The sequence below is a fragment of the Corvus cornix genome, chromosome 10 (genome assembly GCF_000738735.6).
Source record: "Corvus cornix cornix isolate S_Up_H32 chromosome 10, ASM73873v5, whole genome shotgun sequence".
Taxonomy (NCBI): Eukaryota; Metazoa; Chordata; class Aves; order Passeriformes; family Corvidae; genus Corvus; species Corvus cornix.
Genome location: NC_046340.1, coordinates 7,028,012 through 7,045,612, shown reverse-complemented (window position 1 = coordinate 7,045,612; position 17,601 = coordinate 7,028,012). Strand labels below are relative to the sequence as shown.

The 17,601-nt window shown below is 46.6% G+C and overlaps 1 protein-coding gene across 1 annotated transcript; it reads left to right on the top strand.

The window, feature by feature from the left end:
• Positions 1 to 887: 887 nt before the first annotated feature.
• FAM174B (family with sequence similarity 174 member B) lies at positions 888 to 17,385 on the top strand. The gene is made up of 3 exons (XM_039557764.1): positions 888 to 1,177; positions 8,219 to 8,350; positions 13,534 to 17,385. Exons 1-3 carry the CDS (start codon positions 903 to 905, stop codon positions 13,535 to 13,537), a joined length of 411 nt encoding a protein of 136 aa, XP_039413698.1. The 5' UTR covers positions 888 to 902; the 3' UTR covers positions 13,538 to 17,385.
• The last annotated feature ends 216 nt before the right edge of the window (positions 17,386 to 17,601 follow it).

The window sequence follows — 17,601 nt, the reverse complement described above, 5'->3', positions numbered from 1 at the left end:
AATATCTGTAAATACATTACCCTGGAAGCAGAGCCCTTGTCATCAGTGGAAAGGCAAAAGGACATAAATCTGATCTAGGAATTGTTGATGTAGCAGCTGGGCTGTGCTGACCCAGCAGCTCCGGAGGTCCGTGCCCTATTTGATGGCAGTGTGAACCCTGTGATCATTTTGCAGCTGGGCCGATGTTGTGTGTTGTAATTAAAAGTGGCCACGGAATCACAGAAACAGAGAACTTTATGGAGGGCACCCACTGCGATCATCAAAGTCCAACTCCTGGCCCTGCACAGGACACCCCAACCATCCCACCCTATGCCTGAGACTGTTGTGCAAATGCTGCTTAAGCTCTGTCAGGCTCGGTGCCGTGACCGCTGCTCTGGGGAGCCTGTTCCGATGCTCACCACCCTCTCTCTGGGTGAAAAACCTTTTCCTAATAGCCATCCTACACCTCCCGTGACCCAGCTCCAGCCGTTCCCTCGGGTCCTGTCGCTGGTCACAGAGCCCGGAGCTGCCCGTCCCGAGGAAGCTGCAGCTCGCGGTGAACTCTGCGCTCCCTCTCCTCTTCTCCAGGCTGAACAACCAAGTGCCCTCAGCTGCTCCTCCTATGGCCCCTCTCGACCCTTCCCCACCATCGCAGCCCCCTTGGATCCTCTCTAATAAGAGCTGGTCGTGCTGAGCGAGAGAGCAGCGCCGGCCCCAGCAGCAGCGGGGCCCACGGCAGCGGCGGAGCCGCGAGAAGCTCCGGGGGCGGAGGCTGCGGAGGCCCCGGCCCCGGCCGTGCCCGGCCGCGGGGCCCCGGCGGCGGCGGCGGGAGGCGGTGCCTCTCGGGGGGGCGGGGCCGGGCCGGCCGGCGCTGCCTTCCGGGGCTCGGTGCGGCCGGAGCCGGAGCAGCCGGAGCGGGCAGGATGCGCCCCGCCGCCGCCCCGCTGCCGCTGCTCGCGGCCTCGCTGCTGCTGCCGCTGCTCCTGCCCGCCGCGCCCGCCGCCCGCGGTAGCCTGGAGCCGCCGGCGGGCAACGGCAGCCGCCCGCCCGCCGCGCCGGGCCCCGGCAACCACAGCGGGGCCCGGCTCAGCCCCGTGCCCGGGATGCTCCGCGACCTCTCCGCGCTCAAAGCCGCCGTCATCGGGGCCTGCGCGCTCACGGCCGCGCTCATCGCCTGCCTCCTGCTCCGCGTCTTCAGGTGGGGACCGCCCGTGGCAACCCGGGACCCGGCGGGGCAAGGGGGGACACCCGCGATGGGGGGCACCGGCCGGAGGGCCGGAGGGCCGGAGGGGGGAAGCTCCTCCTGTTTTATTGTTTTATTATTTATATATATAATACGTATCTTATATATAATCATATATAATCATATATTATATAATAATAGCGTGACCTGCCCGCTAATGATGCATTCAAAGCCCGGCCCCAAGCGTGTGTGGCTGGCCCAGCAGCCCCTGGGGAGCCGTGCGGGGCTGCCGGCCTGGCAGACCCGCGCCCTCCTCCGCTCCTGCAGGAAATCAGGGCAGGAGTTGGGTTCCAAGTGGGATTTTCCAGCGTGGGGTACACCCGCTGCGTGCGTCCGCGGTGGGCGCCGGGACTGGAGTGGGCACGGAGCGAAACGCGTGAGACTCCGCTGGAGCATTTGGGGATGCGTGGGGCTGGTGGTGGTGGTGGTGGGTCACTGGGATGGGTGCCCAGGGAGCCATGGGGTGCTTCACCATGGAGACACACAAAGCCCAGCCGGAGATGCAGGCCCAGATGGCGAAGTGTCACGGCTCAGTGTCCGGTTGCTGGGCAGGGGCAGCCGGAAAGAGACGGGAACAGCTGGCGCTCGGCATCGGGAGGAGGCGAAGCCATGGCTCAGGTGACAGAAGCAGTTAAACAAGTGGAGTTGGCAAATTCTTCCTTGTTCTGTCTTCAGGCAGCTCCTTTGTGCATGGCTGAATGCTCTGCTTCTCCTGCTTCGAACTAATTCCATGAAGGAAGGGCAGCGCTCTCGATGGTAGTATTCCAAAGTATGGTCTATAAACCCAAATGATCAGGGCTGGTACTTTATGAAGAAATTGACATTTAACTGTATTCTACTTAAGTGTGTGCAGCAGCTGGCAAAGGCAACGCAAATAAATGTGCTCGTAAAGTGAGGTGGTTTGGGAGAGCCCAATAAAGTATTGAAGAGATTTTTTTTTTTTTTAATCAATATATTTGCTTCGCAGCTGTACAATGTTGTCACGGACAAACAGCAGAAATGGTAGAGGTTATATGAGCTAGAATTAGGAAGTCTATAACCAAGGTTTTTCATTCTGAGCTAAGTTTCTACTCCTAGTTCTGTGTCATCTTGGAGACTTTATTTTCTTTGCCACAGTTTCTCCAGAGTATAAAGCAAGATCTTGTGTCAAGGAGACCTGGCGTAAGGCTGAGTATTTGTAGCCAAAGAGGGCAAACGTATAACCTTTAAAGGCCTTCCCTATACCATTATCAGCAAAAACAGGTCCAGGTTAAAGTCACCTTGGGAAAGATGGATTAATTCTCCCGTGCCAAAGTTGTCATTATACAGCTGATCAGAGTTAATGCAGCATTAAAGATACGTTAAAATATGTTAAAACCCTCTGAGATGTCTTGTATATCTTTGGTAGAACCTGCTGGGGAAGTGGAAAATTAAGCTATTGGCTTCTGAGTATGTTTCTTTATCTGACAGAGCACTTGTTTGTAAACAGTTATCCCAGTTGCAGACGAGACAAGAATACCAACAGGTATGTTTGTACAGCATCACACTCGTAGCTGACAACACAGATCAGTGGAGATTCTGTTGCAGCAGAGATAAAGGATTTACTCTCAGTAAATGTAAAGCTTTTCTCCGTCAGAATAAGAGCTTTGTTCACACTTAGTCAAAAACATTGCTATTTTTTTTTCTGAAGAGTCATGGATTCCTATTAAAGAGATTTTGCTGAAATCCGATCTTTGATTAAACTTTCACTTTGAAATTGTTCTGGGTTGCTGGAAGTAAATTATCCTTTTATGTATGGGTTGTAAAGATGAAATAAACCAATGAGTGGCCAGATACTCATCACAGGCATTGGATTAATATTTTATACATTTTTCATATACATCTCATTTTTACATATTTTTCTGTTCATATTATTTTCCTTTTTTGTTTGAGCAGGAATAGATACATTTCTCCAGTTTTCAGCTCAGTTCTTAAGGCAACACTCAGAAATTCCTCTTCATTCCTTTTCGAAATGTTATATTTTGAATTCATCTGATGGTTCTCTAGTTCAGAATGTGGTATCACCCAAAGTGGTCTGAATTTCCTTTCTCTTTGTGGCTGCTGGGGTCTATGAAGGCCAGCCAAGACTTGGCTATTTGTCTGCATGTGGCAAGGTCTAATTTGCTATAGTATTTATTTATTTATTCTTTTTTGCAGGCTTGGTTCTGGGTTTGCTTTCTTTCCTGTACCCGCGGGCTCTGCATGCCCCCAACCCAAAACCATTTCCACAACAAACCAAATTCCATGTTATTCTCAATCAAATAGTTGGGTAGTTTGCATTACTAAGAAGCCCAGTGTCTTGCAACAGATTGTGTGTGGCTGAACTCACTCTTTGATCTGTGTTTTGGATTTTGCCTTTTTACCTCAGTGTTCTGCCCTGTTTCTCTCTCCTGGTGCAGCTCGGTTCATTCCATTGCAATGCAACTCTTGGGATCAGCTCACAGGAAACACAATTTTTCAGATGTGGCCAACTGTGCTGGTAGACCATGTGCCTTCTAGGGAAACCTGATAAGTTGCTTTTGTTCCAGTGGGCCAGCTGAGAGCAACCCAAAGCTTTAGTTGCAGAAAAGTCTGCTCTATAAGTGTGTGCTTCATGTCTTGACCTGCCCTTGAACAAACAGAATCCAGGGTGGAAAAGCTGCTGTATATCTAGATTTTTAGAGAGAAGCTACCTGCTTATTTTGCATCTCCTTGCTTTGTTATTTTTCCACTTGTTCAATTTTGATTTCTTCCTCAAATACCATTTTTAGCTTAGTTTTCCAGTAATAGCAAAACTGGTATAAATGACTGAGATTGAGGAGAGAGGTTCAAGCATATGATCATAGGATACAAGACCCTTTGTTCTGTGAGCTGGACAATTGCTTCGGGCCATCCAAGGCTTAACCCCAGAGAGTTTTACTGATTTAAAATTAATTGTGTTATAACCAGTTAGAGTACTCCAGCAAAGACAAGACTTCTGCCAGCAACAGGAAAGAAGAACTCAGATTAAATTACATTAAATGGAGAGGGAAAAAAAAACCCAACACAATCAACCAAACATCCAACCCCAAAACATATTTGTGACCTATGTTGAAAGCCATGGGCAGGCAGCACCATTGACTGTGGAATCGTGGAATCACAGTTGGGGCTGGAAGGGGCCTCAAAGATCTCCTCATTTCAACCCCCCTGCATGGGTGGGGACACCTTCCACTAGACCAGATTGCTCCAAGCCCTGTCCCACCTGGCCTGGAACGCTTCCAGGGATGGCACAGCCACAGATTTTCTTGGCAACCTGTGCGAGGGCCTCACTACCACCCTCACAGTAGAGAATATCTTCCTAATACCTAATTCAAACCTGCTGTCCTTTAGTTGGAAGCCATTCCTCCTTGTCCTGTCACTACATGCCCCATCTCCAGAAAGCACGTGAGGACTTGGCTAAGTGCTTCAACTTTGCTGTATTCAGCACCATCCAGAGAGCAGAGATGCCCAGAGAGATCAACAGTAATGAGATATTGCTGATCTAATTCATCAGCTGGTAGGAAGCCTGGAGTTTCCTGAGGTTTATAGTTCATAATTTTTTTTTTTTTAACTGTTAAGTGAGTCCATTAACAGGAAATAAACTGGTCCTAATTCCATTCCAGGTATAACATTGCTTTAGTTCTAGGAGGGACTGGATTAATCAGACTTCCAGTAAGCACCCTACTTAGAGGGGATAAGGGGTTTTTTGAGGTTTGGTTTTTTTTTCCAGGGGATGGTCCCCTCCTTCTACACCTCTTAGCAGGAGGTAAGAAATGCAGAGACCTCTCTCTCTGGGTCAGGAAAAGAATAATCCTTGAATGTCAGGGTTGTGGACTAAAATAGATTAGAGGCGTAAATAATACAATGAACCAGTGAGTTGATTCGAGCACTTACCCCACCACATGATGCTTCAGAGAGGAGGATGAAGTGCTGCATGTGACTGGTGCTTGATCAAAATAGCCCCCGGTCAAAGTACAGACACAAAGTCAGCGTTCTGTCTCTGTGTGTTGTGTTTCCCTGCAGTCTGGAGAGGGATGCACGTCTCATTTCGGATGGACCAGGCAGACCCTGCTGTGGTGTGTGGTGCCTCAGCACTGGGTCTGCAGTCAAAGGTTAATATCCCTGTTTCCACTTAATTTGGGTTTTCTTTCCTCAGAATTCTGGGCAAGAGCTGTAGGACTCCCTCCTAATTACAGGGGGTGGCTGAATCACTAGGAGCAACAGGATTTTGTTAAGTAGAAGATGGTTTTCTCTGCTAAACTACCCAGAACCACTTCTACCCTGGCTGAACCACTTGAGGAGTGCATTGTCATTGTGCTAGGGCCACACTCTGACCACAGCTTCCAGCATGCTTCTTGTTTGCTTTTAAAAACCCCCACAGAATGAATGTGTCTGGAAAGGAGATGGTCTGTTTGCCCATGAGGTCTCGTGCGTCCTGATCCTGTCCAGGAGGTCTCCAAAGTTCATGAAACATTTGTATTCTGTAGTTCCTGCCCTGTGCTGCTCCGCTGACTCTGTTGCCTGGTCCCACCTGCTGAGTAAAATGGTTTTTAATTTTTGTGCTGTTGTTGCTGATGGTTACAGGGATCCCACTGAGGTTCAGGAGTTTTAATGTGAAACAGTTTCCTGACAGGCAGCCTTATTATGTGTGCATGTGGGGAAACTCCCAAGGCTTTCCTGCAAAGTTAGCTCGGGTAATTCTTCTGGTGTTTATGAAGCCTGGGGGAGTTGTTCAAATGAGCAAATGAGAAAACGGACAGCTGGAAAGCAGATTAATGACAAATTAGCTAGATAATCTGGGGTGGAATGGATTGAGAAAGAGGTGGCAAGGAAAGACCTTTTTGCCTTATCAATGGCAAACTGGTTGTAGCAGCTTAGCCAAAAACCAGCAGCAAAATGAGCTTTCTCCCTATCCTGGATGAGCACCATCATTAAGTGAGGTTGTGGGGATTAATAGGTCACTGTACAGTGAGTTTTTCTCCAGGTCCTCTTGAAAGTGTAGCCCAAATAGACTGATTAATGAATGGCTGAAGGCAAAAGGATTCTAGTTTCCCCTTTCTAAAAATATCTGTTCTTCAGTAATTTCTTCAACCACTCCTTTATTAACTGTTTTAAGATGAAGTCTGTGGAATAAGTTATGTTTTGTAATGGAGGAAATGAGGGAGGATGGGTCTCAGTAAAGTGGGCCTGATACTTGGGTAGGATCTTAAGAGGAATCTATGGAAACCCCTTGTAGCCTGTATGGGAGTGCAAAGTGGTAAAGCTGTGCTTGGTTAATTCTGACAGGTTAGTCTTGGTCTATATTTAGGCTTCCCAGCATGAGTAAATATTTCTTGTAAAAACAATGCATTACTTGCAAGAGGAGACCTCCCTGGATCACTTTGCTGCTAGGTTTTAGCAGGGAAGCAGAGTAACAGAGAAGTGGTTTCAAAAGGATTTTCAAGTGTTTGGGTTAAGAGTCCTGCTGCCCTGGATATAAAATTGCTTGTTTCAACAGAACAAACCACCCTGTGCTCTGCGTGACACAGCAGCACAGATCGCTCTAAAGATTAGACCAGGAGGTGACTTTCTCCTCACTCCTGATGCAACCTCAGCCTTCAGAACAGGGAGGAAATGCAAACTGCTTCCCAAGTTTGGGACCTGTTTGTTCAGCCTTGGACTACTGCCCAAAAGCAGTGCTTGGCAGAGGTACTGAGATTTCCACATCAGAGCTCATCACTGATTTAAATTTCCTTAACTTTAAGCTTGGAAGGGACCATTGTGGTAGAGATGCACACTCAGGGCTGGAGTCCCAATGTCTCTGCAATGCTCACACCCCAGTTCCTGTGGCTGTGTAACTCTTTTAAAGACATCTTGAGGCAAAATTTGTGCTTTTGAATCCAGCACAGCTCGCATGACATGCCAGGGCAAGGCTTCTTGTTGGTGAGAGTACACTCGTGACGTGCTGACTGCTCAGAGCACTAGCTGTGATTACCAGAAATTAGGGCTGCTTGCTTGTGCCTGCACTAGCTCCCTTCTCATGCTTGGCAGGTGCGAGTTTTATTTTATAAAAGGCGAAGGGGAAAATTCTGCATTTTGTTAACCAAAACCACCCACTTTTCTCCCCGAAGGCTGGCTGGGTACACAACACCTTCTTGAATGTGTAATCACAAAAATGCATTCATGCATGAGCAGTGTGACCTTCCTAGTCTGCATGAAAGCAGTAGGTGAAATTAAAAAAAAGGACCCATGCAGTTCAAGCTAGAGGCAGAGAATAAGTTGAAAAGCCACACACCAAGTGTTTGTTAATTGAAAGTGTTAGAAAATAGATCTCCCAAAACCGTGGGATGTGCAGGTGTGTGAGCATCTCCATTTCCAAAGGAAGGTGAGGCTGGTGTCTGTGGGAGGAGGGGTGGTAGGTACTGTTAGCTTTGAATGATGGCTGATTATTTTTCATAGCACCTACACAGCATGGAGCCTGAAACTGCTCAGATGAGACTCAAGGTTGTTGCTGTGGGAATCCTGAGCTTGGCCTGGTTGGGAAAGAGAGCAGGCTATTTGTACCCAGACATCATCACCTCCTTGCTCCTAATCCTGCCTAGAACATTCCCGTGGCTCAGCAGGGCTTAACCTGTGCTTTCTCATCTGAACATGTTCACTAAACCAGTGGCTGCTTCAGCTGATTAAGCCCATGTCTCACTTATTGAGTGTGGCAGCAGGAGGATGTGGTGGCTGCAGCGTTCATGTGCCTGCCCTGTGTGCCAGAGCATCTCGGGTTTGTCAGCAGTGGAAAGACTGACGTTGATCTGGATTGCAGCTGACGAGAAACTGCTCCACAGACAGGCACAAACGGTGGCCTTGGAAAGGCAGCAGGAGGGGATGGAGGCTGGTTCTGCAGTGTTCCTCTTGGGAGGGTCTGAATCAGTCAGAGCTGGTGGGAACAGCTCCAGCCTCTCCAAGGAATACTGTATAAAGACAATCTTTCCCACCTCTGTGTTTCAGGTCTGGCAAGAGGATTAAGAAGACCAGGAAGTACGACATAATCACCACCCCGGCCGAGCGGGTAGAAATGGCTCCTCTGAACGAAGAAGACGACGAGGATGAAGATTCAACAGTGTTTGATGTGAAATACAGGTACTGCTGCCATCCATCCAGTTAGACTTGCTCACTGAGCTCTTGTTAATCGAGACAGCTCCTTTATTTCTCTGCTGTGCTAACTTGGCAGGGATGCGGCAGTCACAGTCTCCCTCTTTGCCCCAAGCATTATCCCTTTCCTTTGCAGCCCCTTGGCCTGTTCCCAGCACACACAGCTCTGTCCTCCCCTGCTCCTGCAATAACCCTGTCACTGCCCCCGGGCTGTCTGCCCTCCTCTTTCCCCTGCAGAGCAGCACAACGGGATACACGTGTCCCAAATAGCTGACAGGGTTTGACGGACTGAACTTCCCCTCTCGGGCAGCTGCTGGCAGTTGTTCTGTGTGCTCGCAGTGGATGGAGGGCTGTGGATCAAGGGTCGTGGATCCAGGGCTGCTTTCCCAGGCACTGCCGTTGCTATGAGCCTGGGAGAGAAAGGAGAATGAATCGGCACGAGATTTTTACCAGCGTGCTCCCGTGTTGGTCTGTGACACAGAGAGGACTGTGGGCCCTCACTGATGCTGTTAGCACTTATCCCTTAGCAACGAACTTTCCTTAAATATGTTTGTCTTTTTGAGATGGAAGTGGTGTGACAACCCAAAACTTCGGGTGCCTATTCTTGGCCTGAAGATTTATGGCAACAATTCAGCACACAGAGATGCTGCTTGTTGATTTATGGCATCAGGGTATCTGCATCTCTTATTTTTATTTGCATCAAGCCATCCACACTATTCGAGTTGTGTTCTCATCCAAGCAAGGCCTACTCTAAAATCTGTCCTACTTTGGCTGAAGTAAGCTCTCCTAATTATAAAAATGCAGATCTTGAGAACTTCTAACTGGAGATTTTACAGACTTTACTCACACTGCCCATCTCCTGGCTTTGGAAAAGGGGGAACACCACATCTGCTCTGAGCACATGCGTGCCAACATCTGAACCACGCACCACTGTATGCTCCATTGGTTGTTTCCAAAATCACTGCATTAGTTCTCTGTGAAAATCAGGAAATAGTTGGGAGCCATGAAACAATGAAGGGTGTGAGTCAAGCCTTTATGTGTAAACAACTAGTTCTTGATTTGGAAGACTCCTATCAGTCCTTACCTGACTTTTGCTGTTCCCTGTAGCTGCCCTGTGTTTGCTCTAATAATTTCAGCTTGTGCAGTTTGTACTTTGGGATCGAGCTTTGTTAAACCCAGAGTGCAGAGATCTGAGTCACCATGACCTGCTCAGATAGCCAACATCTACCACCCTTTTCCTTTTAACTCCTACTTTCTCTGTGAACTTTTGGAAATGGGATCAGAGGGGTTTTTTCCCAAAGAGTGAGAACAGAAGAATCTCAATCATGGCAGTGCTTCAGGACAAGATGTCTAATAGTAAAATACTGGATGAACAAAGAGAGCTTTCTGGAAACCATTTGTCTCTTGAGAGGTGTGTTCGTGTTATCTGACATTGCTTCCCTGGAGCAGGCACTCCACCGCTATCACCGAAGGTATCGGCTCATCCTGGCTCCCTGTTCTTGGCCACCCAGTCCTCTTTTCAGCTGTGGGAATTCCTCCTTTCTGCCACAGTGCAACAGCTATTAAATTCCACATTTTCTGCAGTCCTTGCTGTTTCAGGCATACTTTTATTTAGCTCAAACAGAGCTACTCACTTTAGAGGGGGAGATCATCTTACAGGCAGCCCCTTAGCACTGCTGATTTTGGGAAAGCTTCTTTGGGGATACATTTGCTGTAAAAGGTGTCAAGCTCTCTGTTTTTTTGTGCAGCTTGGAGAGTATATCCCAAACAGTTCACAAATCCTGTCTCCAGTAAAGAGACTTCTTTGCAAATTTGTTTTTGAGTTTGTTGCTGAGTTTGACCATTGACAATCCCATTAAACTAATCAGGAGGTTCTTTGTAGGTGCTTGTGTTCAGATAGGAGGAGAGGGATAGAGCTGCAGAAAGGGCAGCTCAGACTTGCCCACAGTGAGTCAGGGAACAAACTTTTAACAGGTCTTCTGTTGGGGTGCCTGCCCCAGTCCTCCCCTACCCCCAAACTGGCATTCATGGTGTGGGAGGCTCTGGGCTGGTTTGTTTGAGATCCCCTCCCATTGCTGAAAGACCTGTGCTTTCACTTGCATCTGTGTTTGGGGGAGTAATTGAGATTCTGTGGTCTCTCCCTGTGTAATGCAAATAGCTCTCTAATTAAAAGGCAGTTGGTGTGGAGCAGCAACAGGGGAGAAGCCACATTTACCTCTCCAATTGTTCTTGTGCAGTTAATTTTCTTTCCTTTAGTGCTTTGTCCTTGTGCAGATTTGTTTCCAGTCTTACATGAGGCATCAAAGAACAGCAGACAGTGTAAATTGGACTGTTGGGTGAAGGTTGTTGCTATTTTTTCCTTTTTTTTTTTTTCAGGAGGCTTTAAGGTTTTAGCTCCCGGTAGATCCTCCTCCCCCCCCCCCCCCTCCCCCAGATTCCTTTGGGCAGTGGAGCAACAAGAAATAACCACCTTCCTCCAGTAAGGCAGACTAATGAGACCACTTCAAAATCTTACCCAAACACAGCCCTTTCTGTGCATATAAAAGCCACCCACTGCTGCCTCTGTCGAATGTGTGCTGGATCAGATCCCCTCTTTGCAACCTCATTCCAGCAGCAGGGAAGCAGCTCTGTCAATGGCCTCTCTAATGCTGCAGGCACAATTTCTGTGTGCCAAGAGGGGGAAAGTATAAATCAAAGATTGTCGCAGAGTAAAGGTGCCAGATCACTTGGACATTGACACCTCCTTAAAAAGCTTCATGGAAACCACTGGTTTAATATGTATGTTTCTGTACGTATTTGCTCTAGTATTGAGAGAGGCATTTGGATAAAAAGTTCAGGAATTGTTCTGAAATTATTATAGAGCTACACAAAGAAAGCAAACTGAGCAATGGAAAGAGTGTTTGTTTCGTGATAACCAATTCAATCTGTGCTGGAGGCCGAAAAGCATCCTTGTCCAGTTGATTCCTGAACCATATGAACTGTATTGGTCATAATTTCCCAGATGTCAGATGTTTTTTCAAGTTTTATGATGGGATTTGCTGCACATCTTCAAAAATGAGTTAGTGGAAAGCTAAATCCCATCCTCCAAATGTGCTCTTTCTCATCCCATAAATAGATCTTGATTTGAAGATTTCCCTCTCCTCTTTGCTCCTTCAGAACTTTCTTTCAAGAAGGCAAGGGGAATTTGCACGGGTTCTGTGATCTCCGTGATGGAGCTAAGCCTTTGATTCATCATTTGGCACTGAGTGATACTCGAGTAGAGAGCAGTGAAGTAAAATAGGTTACAGGCAAATGTCCCCAACAAACTGGTGTCCATCCCCCACCACAGAACACTCTGCTTGTTTTGTGTAATAAGAGAAAAGAGATTAAAACAGCTGCAAAGAGAACCAGTTTCTGAAAAGGTAAATAAAATTGTTAGCTTGTTAAGCTTATTAACTCTAGTGTAGCTCATTGGGGGATTTCTTGTCAGCTTCAATAGGAAACCAAAAACAAGTTCTGAATAAATTCTGTGGCACCTTGTACATGAAAGGCTTTGAAAGCGCTTCAGTAATCTGGGATATCAGCAGTGACTCCTCTCCCTGCTGACTTGCAGCTGTTGGAGGCAGCAAGTTCTGCTTTTGCTTCGCTTGCTGAGCCCAGCTGGGGGAATTTCACAACTGTCCAGGGCGATATGTGCCATGTGACAGCCCAGAGCTGGGGAAGGAGCTTGGAATTTAAATGCTAGTCCTGATGTCAGGCTCCTAAATAAATACTGATAGAAAGTTTTTCTTGGGGCAGATTGAAGCCTCTGTCCTTCCTGTTGGCTGAGTAAAATTCCTCAGTTTGTTTTCCCTGTGGATTGTCATTTTTCCCTCTAACAGCAGCAGCAGCAGAACGCAGAAGCAGTTTAGGAATGCATCTTCCAAAGTGCTCTTGAAAGGAGAAAGATTTATGTGTAAGGAGCAGTGGCAAGCTGAGGGAAGAGGACAGGAATATTTATTCAACCATCGTGGGTCTAAAGGGCTTTTGAGAGAGTGCAGGATGTTTTAGGGGAAAGATGCACCACATGTAAGGGCTGGATTCTGGATTCATCCCTTTTTCAGGCACTGATAGCATTGAATTGGATAGAGACATCTTCAGCACAGTTGCAGGGTTCAGCCTTTGATGTACTTGAGCCTTGGGAGTCTGTAAAATACGGGTTACACTGTTGGTGTCTTCTCTAGGACTACATCCTTTCCAGATCCTGACTGCCTGTGCAGCTCTGAATGGAGCATGGAATTGTTCCGTTTGTTACTGCGAGGTGTTCACTCTCAAGGGAGCAGGTCTAATGGATTTTTTTTCCAGTGAAAGCTGCAGGCAATTCTGGATGATGCCAGGTGAATTGTACTGGGGTTTATAGCAGCTTATTTTTTTTCCCCAGCAGGCAGCAGTGACAAGTTGTGTGTAAATGGAGGGGTATCATTTATCCTCATCTGAAGGGAGTGCAAATCACCAACACAGGCAGCAGCTCACTATAAATACAACAAATTGCCAAAGCTTTGGTGCTGCTGTTAAGGATTTCCCAGAGGTTTCACAGCAGGGGAGAAAAAGAGATAGTCAAAAAGCAATTTTTGCTGGGTTTTGAAGGCCAGTTGGTCCCTGATGCTGCTGTAACAGCTGTTGCAGAGCACACCCTGTTCTGCTGCTCTGCAGTCCTACCGGAGGGCTCTCACCTCTTTCCTGGAGTGTAGTAAGTTCCTATTAAGATTGTTTTTTAACCCTGAAGCAGTTAAGGCAGTAGGGTGTCAGGAGGAGCATCCATAGCAAGGAGGATGGTCCATGTGTGTTGATGGGTAAGGGGTGAAAAAGCTGTGAGGTCCAGAATGGGTTCCATGTGCCTCCCTGTGCACATTCCCTTCTCTGCTCTGCACAGTGACTGGCCACAGGATCTTCCAGCGTCTGGGCTTTGTCTCATCTAATTCTGCTTTTGTCTTCCCTTGGTGTCTCTTCTCCTGGCATGGCACTAACATCCCATCGGTGCCACCAGATACGTGAGCTGCTGGAGGGGACCGGTGGCAATCCCAGTGAATGATGCTGCCTTTTCCTCTGTGGCCATTGGGATTTTTTTTTCCACTTCACATGTGGGTTCTCATCTCTGCCTGTGAGCTCTTTAATTGCAAATCTCCAGCTGTACTAATTCTTCTGCTTTCCAGGTAAAGCAGCTCCGTGGAGCGTCGGTGCCCTGCAAGATGTCATTCTGCTGTCGAGGGACCTGCTGAACCCATAACTGTGAAAGGGAGGCTTTCATCTCTGCAGCATTACAACCAAACCAAGCCTCACCTCCTCGAGGTGCTGTTTGTACAGCAGGCTGTGGATCTTCTGACTAAAACAGCACCATTTGGTTCCCTGGTGTCCCGACTCCTGCGTTGGAATGGCCAAAGTTCCTCTTTGCAAACTCGGCTCTCTTGCTTTAGGAGGGCTGTAGTGTCACCAAAGCATGACAAGGTGCAGCTCCTTACGGTCTAAATAAGTTTTGCAGAAGGAGGAAGACAAGGAAAATTAAACTGAGCTGCCCCAAGGACTTATTTTCTGAAATCCTAATTCAACACCTCAGTCACTGTTAAACTTTGGTCATTGTTAAACAGATCATGTGTTTAAAAAAAAATCAGGAAGTATTTTTGGGCCTTACAGAGGTGACTTAGGACTTTAAGATGGTAAAAATGTAAGCCATGCTGAAATGCCACACTATGTTTGGTGTAGGGTTTTGGGTGGGAAGGGGTTGGGACATTGACTCATGTAGGAAATTTTCTTGACTTGCTACTGATTTTTTTTTTTTTTTTAACAACAATTGCACTAAGTTTTCACTATGACACTCTCATTGTCCCAAGGAGCTCTGATCAGACCAACTTCAGTAAGTGAGACCACAGGGAAATAGGAAGAATCAGACATGCTCTAAACTACAACAATCTTGGATTAAAGAAGATATATTTTTGTAATTTTCTGCCCTTCCACTGGGAGTAAAACCAGTGTTTTGTACTGTTCTGTGCTGACTGTAACTTGTCTACAATTCATCTATATTACCTTTTTCTAAGCAAAGTAAGTCCTCATGTGGAATGATTGGATTGCAGAGAGACCATGTCTTATTTTTCATGGAAGCTTCATGTAAGTGATCTTATTCTCTGTCAAACTGGAAATTTTCCCTTACTACCTGCTTGACAAAGCTCATTTAACCCAAGGACACATTTTTACCCGTTGCTCCCTGCTGTGCTTTGTGCTGCAGAGGTCAGAGCTGTGGGATGACAACTGTGGGAATTAGATTGCTGCATCTGGAAAGGTCGGGTTTGGGAGACCACAGGCATCCAGGCAGCAGGGCCAGCGGTAGAAAGGGCAAACCTAACTGGGTTAGTTTCTCTACTTTGTGGTTTTCCTTTAGAGTAACCACAGATGAAGTTCAGACCTTACTGTTTACTGCCCTCCTTAACACCTTCTATTTTGGGTTTTTAAGCTGGCTGGAACCTTGCTTTTCTTGGGGAACACATATTTTCCAATTGTTTTAGGATTGTCCCACTGTTTGCTTGACCCTCTCCCAGCCTTGCAATCCCTCAAGGAGACTGCAGTTTCTGGCCAAGCACCAGCCTTGCAGGAGGCTGCCACTTTTGGGATTTTTATCTTTTTTTTTAAAGCCCTGTTGAGATTTGAGGTTTGTTGAGAAAACCAAACTGCTTTGTCATGATGTCATGACCTGCGCCAGTTCTGTGTGGTTCCCCTTGGCCCTTCAGTCAGTAAAAGGAGGTGAAGGGGAATTTTTTTCCTTTCCAGCAGCCTTGTGCATTCATCCCAGCAGCTGCCATACCACAGCTTGCTTTCCCTAGCTGTGACTCAGCAAAGGCTTTGCAGACAGCCAGCTCAGCCTGCATGGAAAAATCCCAAAGCAGACTGTTGTGTTAATATTAGTCATCAAGGCAATATAAAATGCTCTGTTATTTTCATTCATGGAATAGTTTGAGTCATTCTGTGCCACTGTTACCAAGCAATATTTGACATGTCAGCTGCGAGGTGAGGATGGGCTGGGCAGGTTGTTCTTGCTGGTAGGAACCAGAGCAGAGAGTGGAACGGTGCTGCAGGTTGAGGTAAGGTCTGGAGCTCTCTCCCCACCTCGGTAAAGCAGGTTTCAGACTCTAGGCTGGATGCTTCAGAAGGAAATACTGAGTTTCTTCAGGGCTGCAAGACTTTGAAGGCTGGGAATTGAACTTCTTGGGCAGACCAAGCCCTTTTGAAGTCAGAGAAGTGGCGATGCTGAGAGGAGAAAGGGAGGTTAAAAGCTTCTGTTGGTGTTTGTGGAAGGAGGGGACAGGGTGAGGTGGCTGCCCTGTCTGTGCAGGCACCATGGCAACATATTCATGGCCACTGTCCTGCCACGCTCATTAAACTGAGCATCAGGCACTCTCCGAGTGGGGGACAGGGAGTGAAACCATCTCTTTGCACAAAAGAAAGGCAAGACCAAGTTATGTAGGAGAGAGATGAGAAGAAAAGATGCATGAAGGGCACTTCTCCCTTCTGAGGGCAAGTCAGTTCTTGATATCAGTTTTTCCAGCACCTTCAGGTCACTTGTTGAGTTAGGCTGGCAAAGGCCTTCTGCTCCCCTTGCTTGTAGGTAAAAAAAACTAAAAAAAAAAAAAAAATCCCACTGTTTTCACAACATGGCCAAATCTCAGTGGTGGACAGGGACCAGGTATTTAAGATGTTGAAGATGGAGGTGCTCAGTGGCAGCTGGGATTTCCTGGCTCCTCGGGGAAGTCCCAAACTGTGTGCCATAAGCTAAAAAGTGCTTATAGGAAGACAGCAGCTGCTTGGTGGAAATAAAGGGTCAACCTGACCAGTTGCTCATGGTCATGAAAATAATTGGAATGCTCTTTCTGATACTCAGTTGCTGTTGCAAATGTGAGGCAATGTTTACCTCTACAGAACTTGCTGTATGTGATTTAAAGTGTCTGGTTAAATATTCTATAGCTATATTTAGTTAAGATTTTAAGAGCACTTGATGTGACTCATCTAATAGGATATATATATATGAATATTTTTTTAATAGTAGAAATCAGTTTAAAACATAGTTTTAATAATTTGAACTGTTTGGTTCAGGTAGTTGGAAGGAGTTCATCAGAGAAGAAATAGCCATTAACCACTACATGAGTTTTTGACCTTTATGTTCTGTGTATCTCACACTGCAGATTTAATCTGATTGTGACTGTAACATGTCTTAGTCTCTGCTGCTAGTTTGTGTTGCATAGTCAAACTTGCTTTGTTCAAGAGCATTTTTAAAGGCATATTTTTTGTTACAGAAAATGAAAACAGAAATGTTATTACAGCTGTCTGCCTGTAGCTCACTTACTGCTTACAGAATACGCCGACTCCTGGTTGAGGCAAACAGAGTGTGTGAGTCAGAGGCTTTTCCTTTGTGCATGTGGAGGGAAAACCCTGCACAGAATTGCAGCTGCTTTGCTCCAGGCACAGCCCTGTCACCAGAGATTACACTTGAGAAGCCAGAAGTCAGTGTGCCATGCTTACCTGCAGAACTAAGTACACAGATAGCTTTGTATTTGCATTTTCTCCCCTTCTGTTCCCTGGAAGTTGCAGAGATGACTGCAAAAACTTGTTTAGCACACTGACTTTGTAATCCCCTAGTGTTTATCTTAAGGCCAAATTTACGTGTAGGAGTTTACAGGCACTAATGAAGCTTGAACACATAGACACTAATTAACTCAAACACTTTGTTTATAACTGTTCCCTCTAATTCCATGTACATGGTATAATCTCTGCAGGGTGGTAGGCTGTGGTTTTTGTTAAAGATTTTTCCTTGTTAGATGAGTTTCTGCTGCTGCAGTTTGTGTGTCAGGAGGTATCAGGACCATGTGTTCGGTTTTGTGCAATTGCTTTGAAGTTTTTTTTTTATAAAAGAATTTGTCATTGTGACCAAAGCTTCTTTTTAAGAAAAAATTGGTTGCGTTTGAATGGACTTCATGTGTTTCAGTAGAAACTGCCATCATTAAACATGTTCTTGAAACCCCTGTGCTGTGTGTTACGTTTATAGCAGCAATGGGAGAGGGGTGTTGCATTTTGGAGTGAGGTGCATGTGAGAGCACCTGTGTGATCCATTTTAGCAGTTCTCAGAGGACTGTTTTCCTCCTGGTTATGGAGAGCAGATGCTCCTGGGCTCTGGAGCAGCTACAGGACAGACTGGTCCAGCACCCTGTGCAGGAATTAGCTCTGCCTCTCTCCTCTGC

Bases quoted from the DNA above. Each gene is read 5' to 3' on its own strand.
- FAM174B (XM_039557764.1), top strand. From the start codon at position 903: ATGCGCCCCGCCGCCGCCCCGCTGCCGCTGCTCGCGGCCTCGCTGCTG. The intron at 1,178-8,218 runs GTGGGGACCGCC...TCTGTGTTTCAG, and splicing joins CTCCTGCTCCGCGTCTTCAG to GTCTGGCAAGAGGATTAAGA.